This window comes from Varanus komodoensis, unplaced genomic scaffold, assembly GCF_004798865.1.
Source record: "Varanus komodoensis strain SLA01 unplaced genomic scaffold, ASM479886v1 scaffold42, whole genome shotgun sequence".
In the NCBI taxonomy this organism is placed as follows: domain Eukaryota; kingdom Metazoa; phylum Chordata; class Lepidosauria; order Squamata; family Varanidae; genus Varanus; species Varanus komodoensis.
This window is the reverse complement of record NW_025335972.1, coordinates 4,389,124-4,411,847: the sequence shown is the minus strand read 5'-3', so window position 1 is coordinate 4,411,847 and position 22,724 is coordinate 4,389,124. Positions and strand designations below refer to the sequence as shown.

At 43.9% G+C, this 22,724-nt stretch overlaps 1 protein-coding gene across 4 annotated transcripts in view; it reads right to left on the bottom strand.

The window, feature by feature from the left end:
• The window catches only part of LOC123030055 (venom factor-like), a 127,265-nt gene that overhangs the window by 58,254 nt on the left and 46,287 nt on the right, over window positions 1-22,724 (bottom strand). For all 4 annotated transcript variants that reach the window (XM_044443619.1, XM_044443621.1, XM_044443620.1 and 1 more), the window contains exons 18-23: window positions 20,561-20,646; window positions 20,273-20,412; window positions 16,998-17,210; window positions 8,544-8,607; window positions 5,991-6,077; window positions 1,692-1,895 (exon numbers count right to left, since the gene is read on the bottom strand). In XM_044443619.1, the coding sequence (XP_044299554.1) occupies window positions 1,692-1,895; window positions 5,991-6,077; window positions 8,544-8,607; window positions 16,998-17,210; window positions 20,273-20,412; window positions 20,561-20,646 (794 nt within the window). The remainder of the gene's footprint in view (window positions 1-1,691; window positions 1,896-5,990; window positions 6,078-8,543; window positions 8,608-16,997; window positions 17,211-20,272; window positions 20,413-20,560; window positions 20,647-22,724) is intronic.

Sequence of the window (22,724 nt, the reverse complement as noted above, 5' to 3'; positions counted from 1 at the left end):
AATGACCACACTGCACCGGCTGTCTTCTCCTCTGTGCCACTCTTCTCCATCGACTTCATTTCTTGCCTCCTTCACCAACCTCAATCATACACACAAGCTCCTCTTACTCTCCTGCTCATGTGTCCTCCCTTCCCTTTGGATGAACATGAAGGCCAGTCTTCCTTCCTCCTCCAGTGCCAGAAAAATGCATCATGTCTTCCCAAATACCCACATGTTTGAGCACCTGCTCAAACTTCTCCCCAACATTTATGGGAATGTTCCTCACAATACCCATTGACATATACTGCAGTTTTTATTCTAACATAGATAAAACTTCCCAACACTAAAACAAACCCGCCAATAAGAAACACTCTTCTATAGTAAACAGTGACTGCCAGCATAGCTATACATTGAGCTAGTATGCTGAGTCACCTTTGCTAAGCTGAACCTGCAGCCAGATGGGTGACCACATGTGGAAGCAGAGCAGGGGGTTAGCCTTGATGGCCTTATGGGCCTCTTCCAACTCTGCTATCACTGTGTGTGTGTGTGTGTGTGTGTGTGTGTGTGTGTGTTTTCTTTGTTTTACTGTTGTGGGCTTGTCATAGAATCATAGAATAGAAGAGTTGGAAGGGGTCATGAAGGCCATTGAGTCCAACCCCCTGCTGTTGCAGGAGTTGTATCACTACAGCTTACTTTGAGCCTGGAAAACATGACAAGAAACAACAGTCTGATGTATAGTTTCTGTTTACTGCAGTTGTCTGTTGTGATGTCCATTTTCCATTCATGATGAAAAGCACCATAGAATACTGTGGAACAAGTAGCAACAGGAGAGGCTATTCCAGGCATCCAATCCCTACTACCCACAGCATCTTGGCAACACACTTCATCCCTTGCTTTGTTCCTGTTGGTTGAATACTGTGAATGTCACCCTGTTTACTTTCTGAAATAGGGAGAAATAATTGTAAATGCCCAGAGAAGAAAAAGAGAATCACAGCCAAAGTGTTTATTTTGATGTAAAACCTTCAGGTTCAATTAGCTAGGAAATATTAAAGAGATGGAGAGACAATCAGGAAGGGGAAGGGGAAGTTGTCTCTCCCATGCTAGCATGCATCCAACTCAGGCTAGCATCAGTGGACATCACAGCAAGAAAATAGCAGTAGAGAGACTGGCTGTCTCCAAGACTGCTCTTTCAGGCAGCACTATGTTCTGCTCTGCAATTAGAAAATGGCAGGTGGACATTTGGACTGCAACACAGAGAAGATGGAGGAGGATGGAAACAGAGAACAGTGGTTTAGGAGTGAGGTAAGCCACTACATGTCTATTACTAGTCAGAGATGAGTAGTAGAGGCTGGATGGCTGAAGATGCTCCTTGAGTGGCTGCACTTTCCAGGGTACTCTGTGATAGCTGAATGCCAAGACAATGGAAACCACAGACCTGGGTTCAGACAATGCAACAAGTCATTACAATAAAGGGAAATCATAGAATAAACTGTTGTTCTACATCATGGTTTTTAAAAGCTAAATGTACCACGGTGAAATACCACAACTGATATGTCAGAGACTAGGATCTTAGGAGGACCAGATCTGGCTCCCAAGCTTTAGGTTCCCCACCTGTTTTCTGCTTGGATTATCCAGAGTTACATAAAAATTAACACATTTCTACATTAACATAAAGGAAGTGCAAGTCTGGAGCACACATCTGTTTGCCTTACCCTTGTTGATCTGCTCAATTGCATAAGGCCTTCGGTCCACACCAATCTTCTCCCACAGCTCAGTTTTGTCAAGGAAGTAAGTGGCAGAAACCAATGGTGTCATGGTGATTATGTTCTGCTCTACATTGCCGTTAGGGGTTATGATGAGTTTGTCCAGTTTGGTACCATCAATGTAGTCTTCAGTAGGCTGAATAACAGGATTTCCTGACCATGTAAAGAAAGTGTTTATATATGAATCCAAGCACATAGAAAGTCAGTGTCCTGGTTTGGACAGCACAGCAATCCACTGTGGGTAAAGTGCCTAATGGTTGGTTATTTAGAACTACTTGTTAAGACTGATCAGCTATATCAACCTACAATATAGTTATATAAATACTTATTGTCAGTGAATAAATATGATATACCAGGTCTTGAGCAAGAATGGAATAGTGAATTTGACTGTGCTTTTTTGCCTAAGCAATGCAATGCTGTGTTAGCATCTATTTTGTAAGTGTCCATGGATTTTAAGATATATCTTAAAGCAAAAGTTTTGGTTTCATATCTATTAGATGCCACCACATCTCTTCAATGAAGTGCCAACTAAGTTGGCTAACTGTTGGTACAATGCACCAAATGCTTCCTTCACCCATATGTTTTGGCAATGCCCAACAGCTACCTCCTTTGGGGAGGTCATAATAGGGGTGAATTTTGTGTTGAAAAACACTTTAATATTTATACTTAACTATTTATCTGCTTCCTGGAATTTAACACACAAACTATGTAAATAGATTTTCTATCTACTATTATGGCTAAATACCGCTCTGGAAGGATAAATGGCTTCCTCTAATAATACAGTCTATTGAGAACCTACTAACTCTTACACACTTTGAAAATTTGGTATTTAGACATTGCTATTTATCCATGGAGAAATGTGGAGATATTTGGCCTGCCTTTGATTAAATTTATCCATAACTACTACCAACAGTAGTATATTTCCTTACATACATGTAAAACAGTGGCTTATACATTCCATTTATTTGTTGCAACTTAATATAGCTAAACTTTATGCAATGCAAATGGGTTTTTTCCAATTTTTATCATTTTAGCTTTGTTAAAACTTGCTGAAATTCATAATAAAATTTAAAACTTCTTTGTCCAGCTTAATTGTACATTTAGTGATGAACTTATATCATCTGGGCCTTTGCCACTGGATTCTCTGCATTCTTCATCTACACAATGCAGATGTGGGAAAATCCAAATAAATTTTTATAGAGAAAAGTTACTTGTGTGTGCCTTGTTGATATAAAATCAAACTGCAGTGTCCCTGCTCCTCTTGCCCAGAAAGAACTAGAACTTTTGGCCAAGCTCCACATGCCTGGGAAAAGCAGGCAGCCCTGGGGCTCCATGCATTTTCTTGCAGAATCAGATGAGCCATCTGGGAAGCTGTGCTTCCTTTGCAATGTAAAATTACTTAGATCTCTGATTACAAAAACCACAACATTTTAAACTTGATTTTAAACTAGATTTCTGTAACTCCTGATTGTTTTAATTTGTTATCCGCTATCCAAGCCTTCGATGGGTCATGATGTTTTTCCTGATGCCTATAATGATTTTTCAATGTTTCTGCATTATTTCGCATTGTCCTCACCTTTTCACCCATTCAGAATCGCATCAGTCCCTTGAAACTTGAAACCTATAAAACATTTTGTATGTGCTCAGGGAATTTGTAGTTGGTGGGCATATCTCTACCTGGCAGTGCTGTTGTAGGTATGGTCTCTGCAAAGGGATTTACCTGGGTTGTTCTCACCAATAAAGCTGCTGAGTTTCAAGGCAATGGCATCTCCCTGTGGATCTGAGCATACATTCTCCCAGGCTGCTAATCCAGGATTTCCTGACTACACTTTTGTGGGAGCACCTCAGACAACTCCAGAGAAAACAGTCAAAAGGGTGAGGGGTGTCTTAGTCCCATTTCTCATCTACTGCTTATTTTTCCTAGGCTAAGCTTAATCAGGCCACTTAGGTCCCCACCTGGCACTAAGCAATGGTGTGCAAAAATCTCACTTTAAAAGGACACAGTTTTCCTTTACTGCTGCAACATATGAGATTTAATGCACATCAGCTTCAGGCATGAGTCAACCAACCCAGGGAAAGGCATCTTTGAATCCTTAGTCTGTCTTTCAAGGTCTTTCCCCAAAAGTCTTTTTACAAAGGGTAATCTCCAGCCTTCACACCCTTTTCTATTGTATATGCATGTGTTAAATTTGATCTCATTTTACATAGTTGGTGCCCTAGCCCAACATATGCCATTTGTCCCGATGTTCCAATGGTAAGGATCATGGCCAGGGCTCCTGTTTCCTTTTCTCCCTCTGGTATTAGCCTAGATTCTCCAAAAAACTTGGACAAAGAACCAGTGGTAAAGAGGTCTTCAGACAACCAAGAAGAGGAACAAGATCAAGCAGGAAGTGCACAAATCACCCTAAAGAGGGGTGAAAGAGCTGTGAACATTGGGTAGTTTCTTTAGTGTGACTGGGCATCAGGGCAGCTTGACTGCACAACCCCACAGTTGGACTGATCAATTTATATCCCCCAGTTGCCACTTTCTGTTGCTCATGGCAACTATCTCTTTTTTCTTTCTCAAGAGCAGTTGGGACTATGATTTATCTAATCTTGCCCTTTTTGACCCCCCACATTCAGAACTCCATGCTAGACAGGCATTGACTGCTAGCACAGGTCCATGGACCTAGTTTTAAGTGAAGAAACTTATAAATCCAGCCTCTGGGAGAATGAAGCTAATTTTCATACTTTATTGAATACTTACATTTGAATTGCATTATGATCACTCAACCAAATTGATTTCCCAAATCCATGAGCGTATATTTAAATTTAAAGTCTTAAATATAGCTTAATAAATTCCATATTGTTTGAAGAAGATGCTGGGTATATTATTATATTATATTATGGATTATTTGGGTTTCTCCTCTTGCCAAAAATGGTTTTTTGCCAAAGGTGAAAAAATCTTTTAAATCAAATGCATGTCTTGACAACATTCCCATGTTTAGAACTGTACATTCAGAATTGTGATCTTGAATCAGAAGCTGTGAATATTAGCTGTTCAGTATAATTGAAGATGTTGGCTACTCCTATTAAAGCTTTAAAGCAGGGGTCCTCAAACTATGGCCAGTGGGCCAGATACGGCCCACCATGGTCATTTACCCAGCCTGCCTCAGAGCCTTTGGACTCGTTCGGAGAAAATGATCTCCGAGCGAGTCCGAAAGCTCTGAGCTGGAGCAGGCATTCTCTGAAACTGAGCAGAGAGCCAGCGTATGCGCCAAATTGTAACAGCTCCCTTCAACTGCACGTGTGCCAGCTTTCTCCCCCCCCCCCCCCACCGCATTGCACGCATGCGTTGGCTCTGAATACAGAGCAGGAAACAGAAGAGAAGAGGGCGGAAGAGAGAGAGAGAGAGAGAAAGATGCTAAAAAAGGATTGAAGGTAAGAAAAATATAACTTTTAAAATCTATTTTTAATTATGTGAGCCACGTCCCCGGGCTGTAGGCCAAGCCACGGCTGCTTTGCCGAGCCTGGGGGCAGACAGGTTGAGGTGGAGTGGGGCCACGGCTCCTGCACCTCCACCGTGGCCTTCTCTGAGCAAGCCATCCCCATCGAGTGGCTGCCATGCTCCCCCCCTCTGCAGCAGGGAGAGGTGGGAGGCACCCCACTTGGCCAGCCACGGCCCTGTCCCTTGCCTCCCCTTGCCTCAGAAAGCAGCCCTTACCTTCCTCCTCGCAGCCCTCTCCTGGCCCTCTCCCCCTCTCTTCGCCACCTCATCTTGGGCTACTGCTGCAGCCCGAGGGAGCAGAACAAACATTTTTTAATTTTTTTAAAAAATTAATTAATCTTTTATTTTTTTAATTTTAATTAATTTTAATGTGCAGTGTGCATAGGAATTCATTCATATTTTTTCCAAACTATAGTCCGGTCCCCCGACAGTATGAGGGACAGTGAACTGGTCCCCTGTTTAAAAGTTTGAGGACCCCTGCTTTAAAGCATGCACCATTCTTGGGATTAGCCAAAAAGCTGAGAAGCAATGCTGTAAGCTATAAGGAGCAATTGTATCTGTGGAAATGCTTTTGTTCATACATATGATTAATGAAATCAGCTGGGGAGTCTCAGCCCCATGGTCTACCCAGTTGAAATTGAATGGTTACTTCTAGCCATGTATTTTCTATGGTGGGTGCAGCAGAAGCAGAGGAAAGGGAATCCCCCCCCCCCAACCACCATTTCCACAATCTTTTATGTCCATCCTTTAGGGTTACTTGCCTGTAATGAAAATTTGAGTCATGTGCTCTGTGTCAGGAACAATATTTTTTAAATCAGTGGCACTGATCCTCAGTTCTTGTATTCCATCTGAAAAAAGGAGGAAAGGGTGGGATATTACAAGGAGGCAGAAATACTGACTTCTCAAATTAGCATTCAGGACACATGTCTGCTTACAGAGCTGTTTCTCAATCATGTGAAGAAGTGAGACAGCATACAGATAGTTTACAGAGAGGGAAGATGGAGATATATTTACTATGACAGAAGAAGGATATTTTATGGCAGGGGTGGGAAACTTGCAAGGCAAAACATCTGGAGCACCACAACTGCCCAGGAATCCCATCTGTAGAACTTACTCCCATATTTCACACATTTTCTGAATGAGGCCTTCAGGGGCATACAGCTGAAGGAAATCGAGTAGTAAAAAGAAAAGAAAAGAAAAGAAAAGAAAAGAAAAGAAAAGAAAAGAAAAGAAAACTAGCAAGTTCCAATAACAATATGACGATGGAAAAAGAGCAATCACACACAAAAACACAGTCCAATGGATCGAGAATGCTCTCTGCAAAACAACACAACTCCCTCTAGTGGCTCCATAAAGTGGGCAGCCTAGTGCACCTTGCAAGTATTTGCACATACACCTGTAGTTGTTTACAAGGCTGAGGACATGTGCAATCATGAAGAACAGCTGGAAGTCACAGGATGTGCTATAAAAGGCTCCTCTGCCCTGCCCAGCTTCACCACAGCAGCACAGCTGTGGTGCTTTGTGTGCCTGGCCCAGCCTCTGCTGCCCTTCCTCAAGGTCTGCATCTGTGCCTTGACGCCTGCCAGTTCCTAACTCTGTCTTTGCCAATTGCCTGATCCTTGTGTGTTTCTGACTTTGGTTCTGCCCTGCCTTGTTGGTATTTGAGACCTGCTTACTCCTGATGTCACGTTTGTCTCTGGCCTTTCTGTGTGTGGCCAAGCCCTCTATCACACCGGTTCTGGTTTTCCAGTGGAGGATGCCTGCCACTTATGTCCCGGAGCTGACACTTCTGGTTAGGTTACAGAAATGGTGACTGTAAAAGAACCGAGCACTGAGGAAGGATTCTATTGGAGACATGCAGTGAGAGAAGGGTACCTGCCTAAATTCCTCACTCATAGAAGTTTCCCAAAATGGGGCTCTGTGCAGCACAGGGCCCCCATGTGAGACCACAAAGAACAACAACATTATAAAACAGATATGCATAATCTGGCAACTCATCAGCCTGGATGTGTGATACCAGCCTTGTGTTTTGGTCTGCCTAAGAATACCCCACCCTGCTCTGATTTTCAATCTCAAAGAGGAAGAAAAAATACATGCCTGGTGGAACTTGTTTGCTCAGTGGGTCACACACTGTGCAGGTTTGGTCTAACATGGGGGTCCTCAAACTTTTTAAACAGGAGGCCAGTTCCCTGTCCCTCAGATTGTTGGGGGGCAGACGGTGGACTACAGTTTGAAAAAAAAATATTAACCAATTCCTATGCACATTGCACATTAAAAATTAATTAAAATTAAAAAAATTAATTAAAAAATTAAAAAATGTCTGCTCTGCTCCCTTGGGCTACAGCAGAAGCCCAAGATGAGATGGGGAAGAGCCTTTTCTGGGTAAGCCATGGCCACCTCGCCAAGCCCGGGGGCAGCCGCTCAATGGTGGCGGTCTGGGGATGTGGCTCACATACTTAAAAATGGATTTTAAAAGTTATAAAGAAAGTTTTCTTATCTTCAGTCCTTTTTTAGCGTCTTTCTTTCTCTCTCTCTCTCTTCCACCCTCCTCTCTTCTGTTTCCCGCTTCATATTCCCACTCTGTATATGCATGCAATGGGGTGGGGGAGGGGGAGAGCTGGCACATGCGCAATTGAGCTTCTACAATTAGGTGCATGTGCTGGCTCTCTGTCAGAGAACTCATGTGCTGGCTCAGAGTTTTTGGACTTGTTTGGAGATCGTTTTCTCCGAGCAACTCCAAAATCTCTGAGGTGGGCCAGATAAATGGGCATGGTGGGCCGGATCCAGCCTGCAGGCCATAGTTTGAGGACCCATGGTCTAACACGTGCCAATTAGGCTACTATTCTTCCCTTATCTCCATTTGTTCTCTTTCTCTGGGGTTTATATCTCTCTGCCTACACACAAACAGAAAAAGAGGACCATGAGGATATCATTGTATACTACTTAGGAATTGTTAACTGTTCACAAATGTAAGCCTGACTGTAGGGAAACTAACCCCCTAATAAGCCTTGGGCAGGTAGAATTGAAGTACTTTGTAAAGTTTAATCCAAGGTAGATACATTTTACAGAAGTTCAGGACCTCACAGAACTGGCAGTAGCAGAAGCTTTACATGCAGCTGGGTTTCCAAGTTCACATGACACCCTTGCTACAATAAAAGAAACTTCCTCTGAGATTTCCCAGGCAAAATGCTATCTGGGTTGCTTGGACAGAGCAGAGCAAAGTAAATGTAAAGTCTCAAAACCAGAGACAGGCCTTCACAGGGTTCAATGCAGAGTAGAAAGAGAGCTTTGAGGAGCAATAAACTGTTACTCACCGGTACCATACTTAATGGGATCCAATTCAAATGTGTTTACAAGTTTTCTCTGCTTTCCTTCTGGCTGATAAGGGAAAAAGAACAGGAACTGTCTTGACCAGAGTTTTACTGCAAACAAGACTTAACAACAAATTAAAGCAGCAACATAGGCACATAAAAGATGCGTATCAGATTCAGTTGCTGCTACAAATGCAGCGTGCACACATTAGTGATTGACTGCAATACAGAAAGAGTTTCATGATAGTCTCATGGATTCCGAATAGTAAAGACTGAAATCTGATGTTCCTGTTTTTGGACATAGTGGAACTTAAACATACATAGGGTTGAGACACAAAGTTTCATAATTAGGAATCAATGAGGACTTATTCATAGGTAGCAGCCTATATATCTTCAGTGATTCTTTGCTGTTGGATGCAATTCATGTGACAAGACCATGTCCCAACACGTCTGTGGAATCCACCAAGAGAAGAAAGTCCTATGAAAGTTTATGTGGAAAGTACTTAGCATTATTAGGCAGCTTCTAGGGCCTTACATCCTGGCAGAACCCACTGCTTATGTCTGCCCTGTTTCTCTCTTCATTTTTTTCCCTACCCCAGAATTCCCAGCAGCAATCTAGACTTCCTTTTAATTTCCCACAATGCACCTCATTTTGTATCATTCAGAGTTTTCTTTAGTCTAAAGCCAGCTGTCCAGTGCTACTTTCAGCACTGCCACCACAGCTAGGTATGCTTTCCAGGACCCTCTGTGACTGGAGATGGGCCACCATAAATTTACTCCCCTCACCCCTGCAGCTGGCTCTTTTAAAAGGAAATAACATACATAAGTTATTTATTATTTGTGCTGATTTGCAGCAGTTCCCAAAGGTCATGGGCAGAGAGTTTTCCCAGGCATACCAGGAATTCAGATTCTCAGACCTTTCTTATGCAAAGCACAGGCTCTGCATATGTGTAGTATAACCTTTTCCCAAAATTACTTATGCAAGGACAGATCATTCGTTCATCTAGCACAATACCATCTATTCTAACTGGTGCTGGTTCTCTCAGATCTCACTTAGGAATGTGCATATAGGCACAACTTGTGTTTCTTGACATTAATTAAATCCCACCTGCAAGCCCTTTCCATTTCATGGCCATATAAAATTACAACCTTTGTTTTTTTCTTCATGAAAATTGTATTTTTGCGTTATTTTCTAAATGTATACATCAGCTGTGTGCATCTCTGAAATGTAAGTGTTCTTCTCCTGCGCCTTTCTGCACACTCATTCCATCTGGCTACTCTATCTGCTGCTGTCACTGCGGGATCCTATCTGCTCGCCCTGCTGAGCTGCTGCTGCAGGCTGCACACTGCCTTCCTTCTCCATCTGGACCAACTCTGTTTGTGGCAGAAATCAGACAGGCATAGACAAGACATGGCGCTTTGCAGGTGTGGTGTGGAGACTGAGAGGTGGGGCTTCAGGGCAGGAAGACTCTCATTGCAGGCTTTTAGCCAGCCGCCTTTCTGTTTATGCCTCCATTGGTTGTCACTTGCGAAAGAGGAGGATTTTACTGTTGTTGTTGTTTACATTTTTAATACTGATGAGTTCTTGAGAGTTATACCTATTGAGGGTCTGTGTAAGAAGTTGTGAGCTGCTGGAGGCTGGAATATTAATGGGATGTTTCCAGATTGTGATTATGCTTGCTTGTTCATAGTAGGATCATTGAGAATGTGGAAAGGTATTTTTCTTGTTGAGAACAATAAGGTAAATAAGAAGGCTAGCAAGTCATGGAGTATGAAGGAAGGGTAAGTTTGACACGGGGTTGTGCTCATCAGTATTGATTTTATTGCTCCCACCATTTATTTATTTATTCATTCAGTTTTTGTTTGTTACCCTCCTTTTCTCCCCTCCCCCAGCAGCTAGTTCTGTTTTAGCCTTTGGGCCATTTATGGTCTTGCTTGGCGTGTCCTGTGGATATGGGTGTCCCTGTTGTTTTGGTTACTGGTAGGGTGAGATATGGCATTGAGGGACTGATCTCCCAGTGAAGGAGAAGAGGGAACAGATGTCTTATTGCTGTTCTTTCTTCTGATCTAACCAGACAATTCCCAGCAACCATGCCAACTTGCCCCCCGGCCTTGTGGTACTGTTGCTCAACACCAGGTCGGTACATAAAAAATGCTCTCTCATCCATGATTTAAATGTGGATGAGTGTGCCAACCTGACTTGTATTCCTGAGACCTGGGTGGGAGCCCAGGTGGGGGGAGGGCTCTCCCAATTATTCCCTTTTGGTTATTCATGATATTAAAACTTATTAAAATATTGCTGAAATAAAAAGGTCTTAACCGGGCGCCGAAAAACATATAACAACAGCGCCAGGTGGACCTCTCTGGGGAGCGCATTCCACAGACGGGGCGTCACCGCAGAGAAGGCCCTCCTCCGGGTACTTTGCCTCCTAATGTCTTTCACGGAGGGTTCTCGGAGGAGGGCCTCTGCTGCCAATCTCAAGGGGTGGGAGGGCAAATATGGAAGAAGGCGTTCCTTTAGGTATCCAGGTCCCAAGCCGTTAAGGGCTTTCTAGGTAATAACCAGCACCTTGAATTGAGCCCGGACTTCGATGGGAAGCCAGTGAAGCTGGTAGAGGACTGGGGTTATGTGAGAATAACCCCAGACAGAGGCAAAGTAGGAATTGAGCACCTCTGCCTTTTCCTTGTCATCTGTTATCACTCTGCCATCCCCTTTAAGTAGCTGGACACCCTTCTATTCCTCATGTCTTTTGTTCTGGACATATCTGAAGAAGGCTTTCTTGTTGTTCTTAGCATCCCTTTCTATTCTCAGTTCATTTCCTGCTTTAGTTTTCCTGATGCTATTCCTGTAATCCCTTGCTATTTGTTTATATTCTTCCTTCATGGCTTGGGCCTGCTTCCACTTCCTGTACATGTTCTTTTTTTTCCTTTCAGGCTGCCACTTAACTTTTTGCGGAGCCATGTGGGCTTCCTCTGCCCTCTTCAACACTTTTTTCTTGATAGAATTGTTTGTAGTTGTGCTTAGAGAATCTTTTTTTTTCCAGATTCCCACCCCCTTGGATGCCTTTCCCCTTAAGGGTGTGTTGCCATGGCACTTTGCTTATTGTTTTTCTGAGTTCATTAAAATTGGCTTTCTTGAAGTCCAGGATGCTTGTTTGGTTCCAGTTACCCTTTGTCTCCTTTATAATTGAGAATTCAAGTATCACATGGTCCCTTTCCCCGAGAGTTCCCATTGTTGTTATTTTGTTCACCAGGCCATCCCTGTTAGTATTAAATCAAGGATAGCTGATCCTTTCGTACCTTTCTCTACTTTCTGCTGGAGAAAGTTGTTGGCAGCACACATCTGAAATCTCTTGGAGGAGCCATGCTTGGCAGAACTTGTCTCCCAGCATATATCAGGGAAATTGAAGTCCCCCACGATGACTTCATCATTCTTTTTGGAAATGCTGGCAAGTTGCTTTTTGAAGGTTGCATCCTTGTCCTCTTTTTGACTGAGTGGTCAATAATAGATGCCAATAACTATGTTTTTATTATTTTTTGCTCCCTTTGAATTTAGCCAGATGCTTTCAATGGGGTTACTAAGTTCCTCTGGACAAATATATGTGCCTCTGTATAGTGCAATTCCACCTCCCTTTTTGTCCTTTCTATTCTTCTTAAACAGGTTGTATCCAACAGTTGTAGAGTTCCAGTCATGTGAGTCATCCCACCTAATTTCCGTTATTCCTACAAGATCATAATTGCCCATATATGCTATGTGCTATGAGCTCGAGTTCATGTTGTTTGTTTCCCATACTCTGGGCATTGGTGTAGAGACATCCAAGTTCATTCTCACTGTGCCCTAGTTTTCTTCCTACGTTTTTTGGGAGACTAGTGTTGGGCCTTTCTCTGAGGTTTTTTCTCTGTTGAAATATATAAGTCCTTGTCCGGTGATGGAAAGCCATACTGCACATCTCCATCTCCTATAGGTTTTAGTTTAAAGCTCTCCTGATGAAGTTTTTCATAGAGTGGCCAAACATCTGCTTCCCATTCTTTGTGAGGTGCAGCCCACCATTTGCCAATAGTCCATCTTCCATGAAGCTTAGCTTGTGGTCCCAGAATCCAAATTGCTCTTTATGGTACCACCATTGTAGCCAGTCATTCACTTGAAGGATTTTTCTTTCCCTAACAGTTCCTCTTCCACATAGTGGTAGGCTTGAGGAGAAGGCTATCTGGGTCCCATTGTTTTTTTATCTTCCTCCCTAGAGCTTCGAAGTCTGATTTTATTTCTCATGGCAGTGTTGTTAGTTCCCATGTGGAAGAAAAGGAAGGGGTATTTGTCAGTGGGTTGTACGAGTTATGTGAGCTTGCTGGTTATATCTTTAACCTTGGCACTAGGGAGACAGCATCCTTGGCGATTCTCTGGGTCATCATGCCATACATATTTTTCCATCCCACGCAAGAGGGAATTTCCCACAACTAGCACTCTTCTCTTTTTGTTGCAAACTTTGCTATCCTTTTCCTTGTTTGATTGGCCTTTTGTCTCTTTTTCCGAGTTACCCAATGTGTCATGCAGTTCTTTCACAGTGAGTTTCTCCCTTCCTCAAGTAACTTCAAGCATTCTACTGCTTCCACGAGTGCAGAGTGTTTTCTAGGTCATCTGCATCTGTCACCCTGTTCCAGTGAGTTTCCTCATGTTCCCCTTCCTCAGGGTTATCTTCTGCTTGCTGAAGTTCTTCTTGCTTCTGGACTACACTTACCTGTTATAGTTTCTCCTCTCTGTCTAGAAATTCTTCATTTTCTTTTATTGCCTGGAGGGTGGACACTTGCTGCTCTAGTGTTCTCACTTTGCCGTGTAACAGGGGTACCACTGTGCAGCAGTTGCAGTTGTTACAGGCCACCATTGTGGAGTCTTCTTGGTGCATTGTTTGTGCCACCATGTGTGTGTGTGGGGGGGGCGGAGGTGAAATAAAGAAGAGAAATAAAGGGTGTGGAAAATGTTATGGACCTCCCCCTCGACCTCCCCCACTGAACTCCTGTGCCAAACTCCTGTTTGCTCTCCCTGTTTGATCGCTCGTGTTGCTCACTCCCCTGGAGCTTGGCTGCTTATATCTCAGAGGCCCTAGACCAGCTGGGCAAGCTTGCTCTGATGTGCTCTGATAGTAGGGGAGTTGTCATGGTCAGATCACTTCCTCCTGAGGTTTGGATTTTTGGCCCCGTTTCCACTTTGGAGGGTGGGGGGACCCATTAAGTTGGTCCACCCCCAGAGTTTAATGGATCCAGAAGGTTTTCAGGAGGGATTTTCCTGCTCGCATGACTGGTGCTCCTGTTGATGCCCAGGTTACTTTGTGGAATAGGGAGATGACTCGAGTGGTTCACACAATCCTCTCCCCTCTTGCCGAGCCTGCCTGGCTCCCTGGTACACACCAGGGCTGAGTGCGATGAAGCAGAAGGGAAGACAGCTAGAGCACAGGTAGTGGAAAACTCGGAATGAATCTGACCAAATGCAGCTTTGTGACCATTACTGGGCCTACTCCATGGAGGTGAAGGCAACAAAGAGGTCTTTCTTTGCTGTCTCCATTGCATCCTTGAGCTGTTGTCCTGCAGAAATCTTTCAAGTGGTTTGTAGCCTTTTACGCTCTGGCCCAAGATGTGATACCATCAAACCTTCAGAGACCCGCTGTGACAAGTTTGTGCAACACTTTGAGAGCAAAGTTGCTCAGATTTGTCTCAAGTTGGACACCACAGTTATTCCAGTGCCATTGACAGAGGCATCCAGTGTGTCGCCTGGTCCAACTTAACTGGATGAGTTTCAGGTATTGTGGTCTGAGGATGTGGACAAGGTGATGTGTTATGTCCAGCCTCAACTTGTTTGCTTGACCCCTTGCCCATCTTGGCTAATTGAGAGATCAAAGGAGGGGACTCATCCCTGGATCCAGGAGGTGATGAATGCCTCCTTGAGAGAGGGAGTGGTGCCTGCCCCTTTAAAGATGCAGTAGTTACACCACTCCTTAAAAAGTCACCTCTGAATCCAGAGGACATAAATAATTATCGACCTATAACCAATATTCCCTTCCTGGGCTAGGTGCTCGAGTGGGCTGTGGCTGGGCAACTCCAAGCTCTCTTGGAGAAAATGGGTTATCTAGATCCATTTCAATTGGGCCTTAGGCCAGGGTTTGGAACAGAAACTGCTTTGGTGGCCCTGTGGGATGACCTATGCCAGGAAAGAGACAGGGGGAGCGTGACCCTGTTGATTCTCCTGGATCTCTCAGCAGCTTTTGATACCATCAATCATGGTATCCTTCTGGAGAGGCTGGCTGGGCTGGGTGTTGGGGGCACCACTTTGTGGTGGTTTCACCCCTATCTGGCTGGCCATTGGTGGAGCTGGGGGACTGTCACTCTGTGCCATGCCATTTGCACCATGGAGTACCACAGGGCTCTATTCTGTCCCCCATGCTCTTTAACATCTACATGAAACCACTGGGTGGGGTCATCCAGAGGTATTGACTGAAGTGTCATCACTATGCTGATAACACTCAGCTCTACCTCTCATTCTCATCCAACCCAAGTGAGGCAGTGACTATCCTGAACCAGTGCCTTGGCTCGGTAATGGACTGGATGAGGGCCAATAAACTGAAGCTCCACCCAGAGAAGATGGAGGGTCTGTTGGTGGGCAGTCTGTTTGTCCAACTCAGAAATTTTCAACCAGACCTGGACAGGGTTGCACTCCTCCTAAAGCATAAGGTTCGTAGCTTAGGGGTACTCCTGGACCCTGGCCAGGAGCACTTTTTATCAGCTTAGGCTGATTTTTCAGCCACATTCCTACTTGGATGAGTAGAACCTCACCACAGTTATCCATGAGCTGGTAAACTCTTGCCTGGATTACTGTAATGTGCTCTATGTAGGGCTGCCTTTGAAGACAGTCCAGGCTCTCCAATTAATTCAAAACAGAGCAGTGCAGTTGCTAATAAGGACAGCCCTAGAGAACATATTACATCGGTCCTCCGCCAATTGCATTGACTGCCTGTTTTTGCCCGGGCCCAAGTCAAAGTGCTCATGCTAGCATACAAAGCCTTAAACAGCTTGGGACCGGGACACCTAAAGGAACACGTGTCTCCATATATCCCTACCAAGCCACTCAGGTCATCAATGGAGGCCCTCCTTCGCAAACCCTCCCCAAATGAGGTGATGGGGGAGTTGGCAAAGAAAAGGGCCTTCTCCGTTGTCACACCTCACCTTTGGAATTCCCTTCCAAGGGAGGTGCAACTGGCACCCACTTTATCTTGCTTTTGGTGCCACGACAAGACTCTTTTATTCAGTATTTATTTTTAGATTGGACTTGGGTTGCTGCTGGCTTATTGTTTTATTGCTTGTTGTTAGTGGTTTATTGTGTTTATTGCCTCTTGTTCCATGTATCTGTTGCATTTATATTGTATGTTAATATTATTTGTTTATTTTATTTATTTATTTATTTATTTATTTATTTATTTATTAAAACATTTCTATGCCGCCCCTTGCCAAGGCCTCGGGGCGGCTTACAACATCGAATACAAAATACATTAAAACAATGACAATTAAAATATATACAGTAAAATAAAATAAGCCGCCCTGGCCGAATAAAATTCAATAATATTAACATTTAAAATGCTGCATAAATAAAAAGGTCTTCGCCTGGCGCCGAAAAACAAATAACGACGGCGCCAGGCGGACCTCTCTGGGGAGCACATTCCATAACTTAGGCGCCACCGCTGAGAAAGCCCTCCTCCGAGTAGCCACCCTCCTAATTTCCTTCACTGAGGGCTCCCGGAGGAGGGCCTCTCCTGCTGATCTCAAGGGGTGGCTGGGCATATATGGACGTAAGCGCTCCTTCAGGTAACCAGGACCCAAGCCATTTAGGGCTTTATAGGTCATCACCAACACCTTTATGTGTTTATGTGTTTTGGTTTGCTATATTTTGTATCTGTATCATCTGTATCTGTATTTGATATTGTGCTATGAGTGACCCAGGGAGCCTTTGGCTGTGGGGCAGCATATAAATATGTGTGTGTGTGTGTGTGTGTGTGTGTGTGTGTGTGTGAGAGAGAGAGAGAGAGAGAGAGAGAGAGAGAGAGAGAGAGAGAGAGAGATGGCTAAAGTACCTTGCACATGCTTTTCAAGACAAAGCACTTTTATGCACATTTTTTCAAATGTATATATATTGTTGAGCATAAATTTGTTGATCTACAAATCACACTGCAAGCTCAAAAACATGCAGACTTCAACCACAAATTACACTGGAACTTTTGTTCAGTCCATATGGAGTCCCCTGCTCCAAACTAATTGAAATAAATTTCTCTTAAATGTCTAGAGTTATTTAAGGAGGGGCCACAGCATATGGAGAAACCTCCTACTTCAAAGTTACAGGCAGTGCTGCAATGGTAAGAATCAAAATGGCTCTAGTCTTTCTCCAAGAGTCAGAGGAAATCCAAGCTCATTACATACCTGAATGTTCAGCTTCTTGCACACATGAAAACTCATGAATGGTTCCAATGTGATTGCTTCAAGTGCAATATCATGCAGTCCCAATTGCAGTGGGATGATTACAATTGGCATTAACCTAGTGGACTGGCCTTTAACAGTGAATATCTGCCTGTAGTTCTTTTTGGCAGAGGAAGCACTACAGAAAGCTTTGTTGTGCACCAGTTCCACAAGCACCTGGGAAGAGATGACAAGGTGAGCCATACTGTTGTCTGGGCAATATATATTTTAAACAAGTGGTAAGAGAGTGGGACAGTTTTGCAACCATTTTGCTTTCCCTTTAAATACATCTCATTGTCTTCATTCTACAGACATAACTTCTTTTTCAGTGAGCATATTGGTTCCTCATTTACAGCATGAACAAAGCTTTATAACTGGTGGAGGAAACATAATTCACCTACAAATTGAATGTTAGTCACTTGCAATATGTGTTGAAAAGGCAATGTATATGTATGGTTACCACCTGTCCTTGTTTACAGAGTCATGTACATGTGCACCCAAATGAAATTAATTATGACATTTAACAAAGAGCTACTGTGCATCACAGCAAGCATGCACTCCAGGAGAGACTGGAGGATGACAATGGACCACAGTTTTGAAATGTGTACACAGCAAATGTACACCATAAAATGTGTATAAATTTATTATATAAGTATATAAGAAAAGTCAAGCTAGATTGGACCAAAAGTCCATCTAACCCATCACTCTGTTCACATGGTGGCAATAGGGTTAGGGTTTTGCATTTTGATGGAGATTGTGGATAAGAACATTCTGATAGAGGTTGATATAAGCCCTCTGCAGCTAGCACACTTTCTAAAGGCCAGTTTACTGAGCAACATCAGAAAGAATAAGAGTAGATATAGGGAAGAAATATGACGATAAAAGGTTTTGTATGGGTGGGGGGAGTGATAGGTTTTTAAGGTTTTGAGGGGAGGGAGGGGTTAGAAAGGGTTTATCAAGGGAATAAATAGAGGATCAAATGATAATTAGGTAAGTTTTTAAGGTAGTTATAAGTAGGAATTAAATAGAAGAGTATAGGGAAAATTCAGAAAGATACAATCAAGGTGTGAAGAAAAAGGCAACGAACACTAGAGATCCTGATGCACTGGCAAACGGCAGTCGAAAGTGAACTGACAAAATGGTGAGAGCCTGCCATTTATATAGAGGAGGGAGGGGGTGGCCTCCCATGGAAAGTTCTAGGCTAAGCTAGAGAAATCTTCCCAAATAAGGGCACTGCACAGGCACAGCACCCATATGTGCGATGTACAGAGACCACGACAAAGAACTATGTTGGTGTTGCCTAGTCAACCTGAGCCCCAGTACAATTCAATCAAGGCACAGTAGTTCTGGAACGGGATGGAGAGGCTCGAGGTGCTAGCATGGTCGGCATGGAGCGGTTGGGTGCTTTTCTGAGATACAATGCTTGGAACAGTTCTGGGAGTGGTGTGGTGCTTGAGTTGGTAGCATATCTGAAGCAGACGACATGGTTGGAGTGGTTAAGTGGCTTAGTGAGCCATGACACTCGGAACCGGCAGGAGAGCAAAGTTGCTCAGGCTTTCAAGCCTTTCTAGCCTGCTTAAAATCCATGAACTTGAGGTGCTTTGTCCTCTCCTTATACTTTTTAGGCATATTGGAGGTAGCCATGGTTCTGAAGCCACAGAGGAACGGTTCGCCTTGCCCACAGCACTGGTCAGTGGGTGCCTATTTTGTAGCTTCTTTTGAAGTTGAGGGGCCTCCACCCTTGCCACTGGTGCTGGATTTGTGGCACTTTGAGCATGCTCCACATCTCCATCCTGAGATGACCAGCCATTTTTTTTACAAGGCTTGCCAGTGTGGATGCTTGTGCACACAGTGTCCCTTTCCACATAAAGGAGGCATAAAGAATGGTCTTCGCTGGAAGATATCTTGAGATCGCAACTGGCCTGCTTATGAGAAGCTGGTTTGAGAGCCATCGGGAAGAGAAAAACAGCGAAGTAGAAAGAAATGAGGGAAAGACGATAGGAGAATTTTTCTTAACATCTTTGTGAGGTGAATTAAAAATGTGTAGAAAAACGTTATCCAAAGGATTAAATAGAGGGGAGAGCAGAGATCAAGAAGGTGTAAGAAATTACATGAGAGATCTTGAGGAAAGGCAGAGGTAAACTTATAGCTAGCGATCCCAAGGCATTGCAAATGTCAGTTGAAAGTGAACTGAGAAAATGGCCAGAGCCTGTCTACTCAAGTAACAGAAAAAAGGGGCAAGGCTTCCGCCAAAAATTCTAGGCTTAGCTAGAGGAATCTTCCCAAATGAGGCACTGCAGAGGCACAGCACCCATATGTGTGATGCACAGCAAACACAATGAAGAAGGGAAAGTATCAAGGTCTGATTGATATCTCCTTTGACCTATAGAGGGAATTCATGAATCTGATGTTATTCCTGTCCAAGTCTAAAGGTAAGGAAACAGATGAGAGCTGAAAGCATGCTGACAACCTTGAAATGGAGGAGCAATGAAATGCGGGCAATTCAAAGATGATGTTTGCTTCCTTAGTCCTGCTTATGCCAGATGTTGCAGAAATTGGACATGCACATGGTGGGCATGTCGTGAGTGGAGCTGGTTGGAGCCGGGGGTCAGACTAGATGGTCTGGGAGACCCCTTCTGACTTGCTCTGTTTCTATGTTTCTAAATTGCATGTTGTGGAGTCTTATTAGGTTACAGAGAGGTTATTTTTGTGTTTTTATTTTTTTACTTATTTATCACTTTTCCCACTCTCCAAAAGCTGAAGCTATTAATCAAGACTCAGTTCATTATCTACTGGCAATAGCCAGAATAGAAATGCCAAAAAGTTAAAAAAAAAAAAAAGATTTTGAAGGATATCTTTAAAAATTGGTTTTAAAGAATTTGGGAGCTATGCTGTGTACTGTTAAATTTAAAACATCTGTTCAAATGTTGGTAAAAGTCAAAAACGAGCTAATGTACAAGGATACTAAGCCATTTGCCCCAAAGTACAACTCTGAGTCCCAACCCCATGCCCCAGGCCATCCCACAGTCAAGGCTCTATTGTGCTGTCTCACATGATCCAAGAGGTGTAGCCCTGATTTTCTTGCAAAAGTCCTGGCAATGTTGTGGCTCAGCTTTTGGAATACGTGTGGGTTATGCACTATGGCAGAATTGTACCCCAGCATCCAGTGGTCTCTAGCATAAGTAGTACACACATTCTGGCTTCTAAATGCACACAACCATCAAAATCCCAAAGCTTACCCTGATGTCTTGATCCAGATAGTTATAGAGAATAGCCCGAAGCTCTACCTGTTCATTTTTCACAACTGAGTAAGGCAGCTGTAGATCAATGAAAAAATCCGTCCTTACTCTTATCTCATACGGTTCAGCCACACAAATTCCTGCAAGGAAGGTCAATAGGAAAGGAAGCAGGCTGAGAAACAAAAGCAATGGTGCATCGACTATTCTTTGATGCTTCAATTGCAAGTGGTGGCATCATCTCCCCAGCCCTCAGCTCACCACTCCTGCCAACTGTCCAGAATCTTTTACCTTTTGTGCCTGAAATGCTCACAGCCAGCACCTCCCAGGTTGCGATGGAATCCTTCAGGTAAAAATATACCACCTTGGATGAAATCCTAGATAAAAAGAAAGCTGTCATGTCAGACCTTGCAGTTGTTAGGGGTGCAGTCTCAGGTGAGAACTAGATGTGACAATATGCACATGGTTACCAATACTGGGAACCAGATACAGTGGTACCTCGGCTCACGAACACCTTGGTTCACAAACAAATTGGGTCACAAACAAAAATTTCTGAAAAATTTTGACTTGGGTCACGAACACCGCTTTGGGTGGTGACCAAGATTGCAGCCATCCCCGTCCTGCCCGCTGCCCAAGTGGGGAGATGGCCGCGATCACAGTTCCGTTCGTGCAGGGAAGGCATGCCTGATCAGAGATGCGCTGCTGCAGGAAAGACAGGCACAATCTCAGCCATCTCCCCCCACAACCAGCACGATCGCGGCCATCTCCCCAAACCACCCCTGAGTGGGGAGATGGCCAAGATCGCACCCATCTCTCCCTCTCCCAGAGTGCCATTTGCGCCCGTCTCTTCCTCCCCCAGTGCGCTCGCAATCACGCCTGTCTCTCCCCCTCACTCCCCAGTGCACCAGGATGACAGGCGCCTGCAGGGATGACAGGTGTGATCTCAGTTGTGGGGGGGCCGGGGGGGGATGGCTGTGCTGGTGCTTGGGGTGGCGGGCGGGAGATGGCCACGATCTTTGTTGTTGTCACTTTGCTTCACATTTTTCTGATTTAAAAAACGGTTACAGAACGGATTAACCTTATTTACATTGAACCTCATGGGGAAATTTAACTTGGCTCATGACCAATTTGGGTCACGACCAGAGTCCTGGAATGGATTAAGTTCGTGAGCCAAGGTACCACTGTATATAATTGTCATCCTCCCACTCCACAACATCAGGACAGCTTTTCTATGTCCTTTCACAACTTTATTTACTTCTGTTTCCACTTGCTATATAAATTAAAAAGGACATTCACTGGTAAGCAAATGCACCCTACAAGGCATCTCCTTTTTAAGAAAATATGTGCTTAAAAGAAGATAAAGAAAATGTCAGAAGTGTATTCCAACATCTGCTGTACAGTCTCCAAAGCAAACCTCAAAAGAATCAGGAGAAATAGCAGGGAGAGAAAATAATATTGACAAAAGCAGGTATAGGAAGATGGAAGAGCAGTGGAGACACAGAGAGCTGTGCTACAATCTTGACAGCTGCACTTCAGCCAGAAAGTCCCTTGAGAAAGTTGGATTGGCTACACTATATACTTTTTAAAGCAAACTTCTCCAGCAAGGCAGTTTATAACCTCACCTTCTTCATGGGTTCCTCTACTGGTGTTATGACTGGCCTGACATGAGCTGGAATCACTCACCAGACAAAGAACTTTACATGACAGTGCCCTCCCACCTTAGCATTAGCAAGTGTCCAAGCATTCCTGGCATCCATGCAGAAGATGCACAGGACTCTTTTATAGCAGTGGACTATGAATAATCCCCAGATGGGATCCCTGAGGGCCAGAGGAGGAAACTGAGTGCCCATTCAGCACTTGTGAGCACCAGTTCCAGGTAACTACAAGGAGACAGAGTGTGCAGGTGTACTCAGGAATAAAAGTCTTCCTCGTGAGTTAGACTCCTGCCAAAGTGCAGAGGATTTGCAGTTGAGCTTTTGAGGAAGGCTCTGGAAACTGGTTCAGCTTCAATTTGGAATTCAGAAGGTGGGGTATGAAAATATTGGTTAATCTCATGGATTCTCCAGTGTGGGTCTCTGCAGGGGTTGGTTCTATCCCCCATGTTGTTCATTGGCTTGATGAAATTGCTGTGTGGGTCAGCTAGAATACTGTCACCAGTATGCTGATGTCGCAAAACTCTATTTCTTCTTTTCATCTCAGGAAAGTGTAGCAGTACATGAGCTGTACTGATAATGGACTAGATAAGAGCCAATAAACTGAATCCAATCCAAACAGGACTGAGCCACTATTGGTGGATGGTTCTCTGCTCAGATGACATCAATGTCATTGGAACCTCAGGTGGTTTCTGTGGTGTAGCATGCCTTCTACCAAGGTCCATTTGCAGCCCATCTCAAGTCCTAACAGGACTAAGATAACCTGGTGTTGCAAGTCTACTCTCTGGTAGATTACATTATTG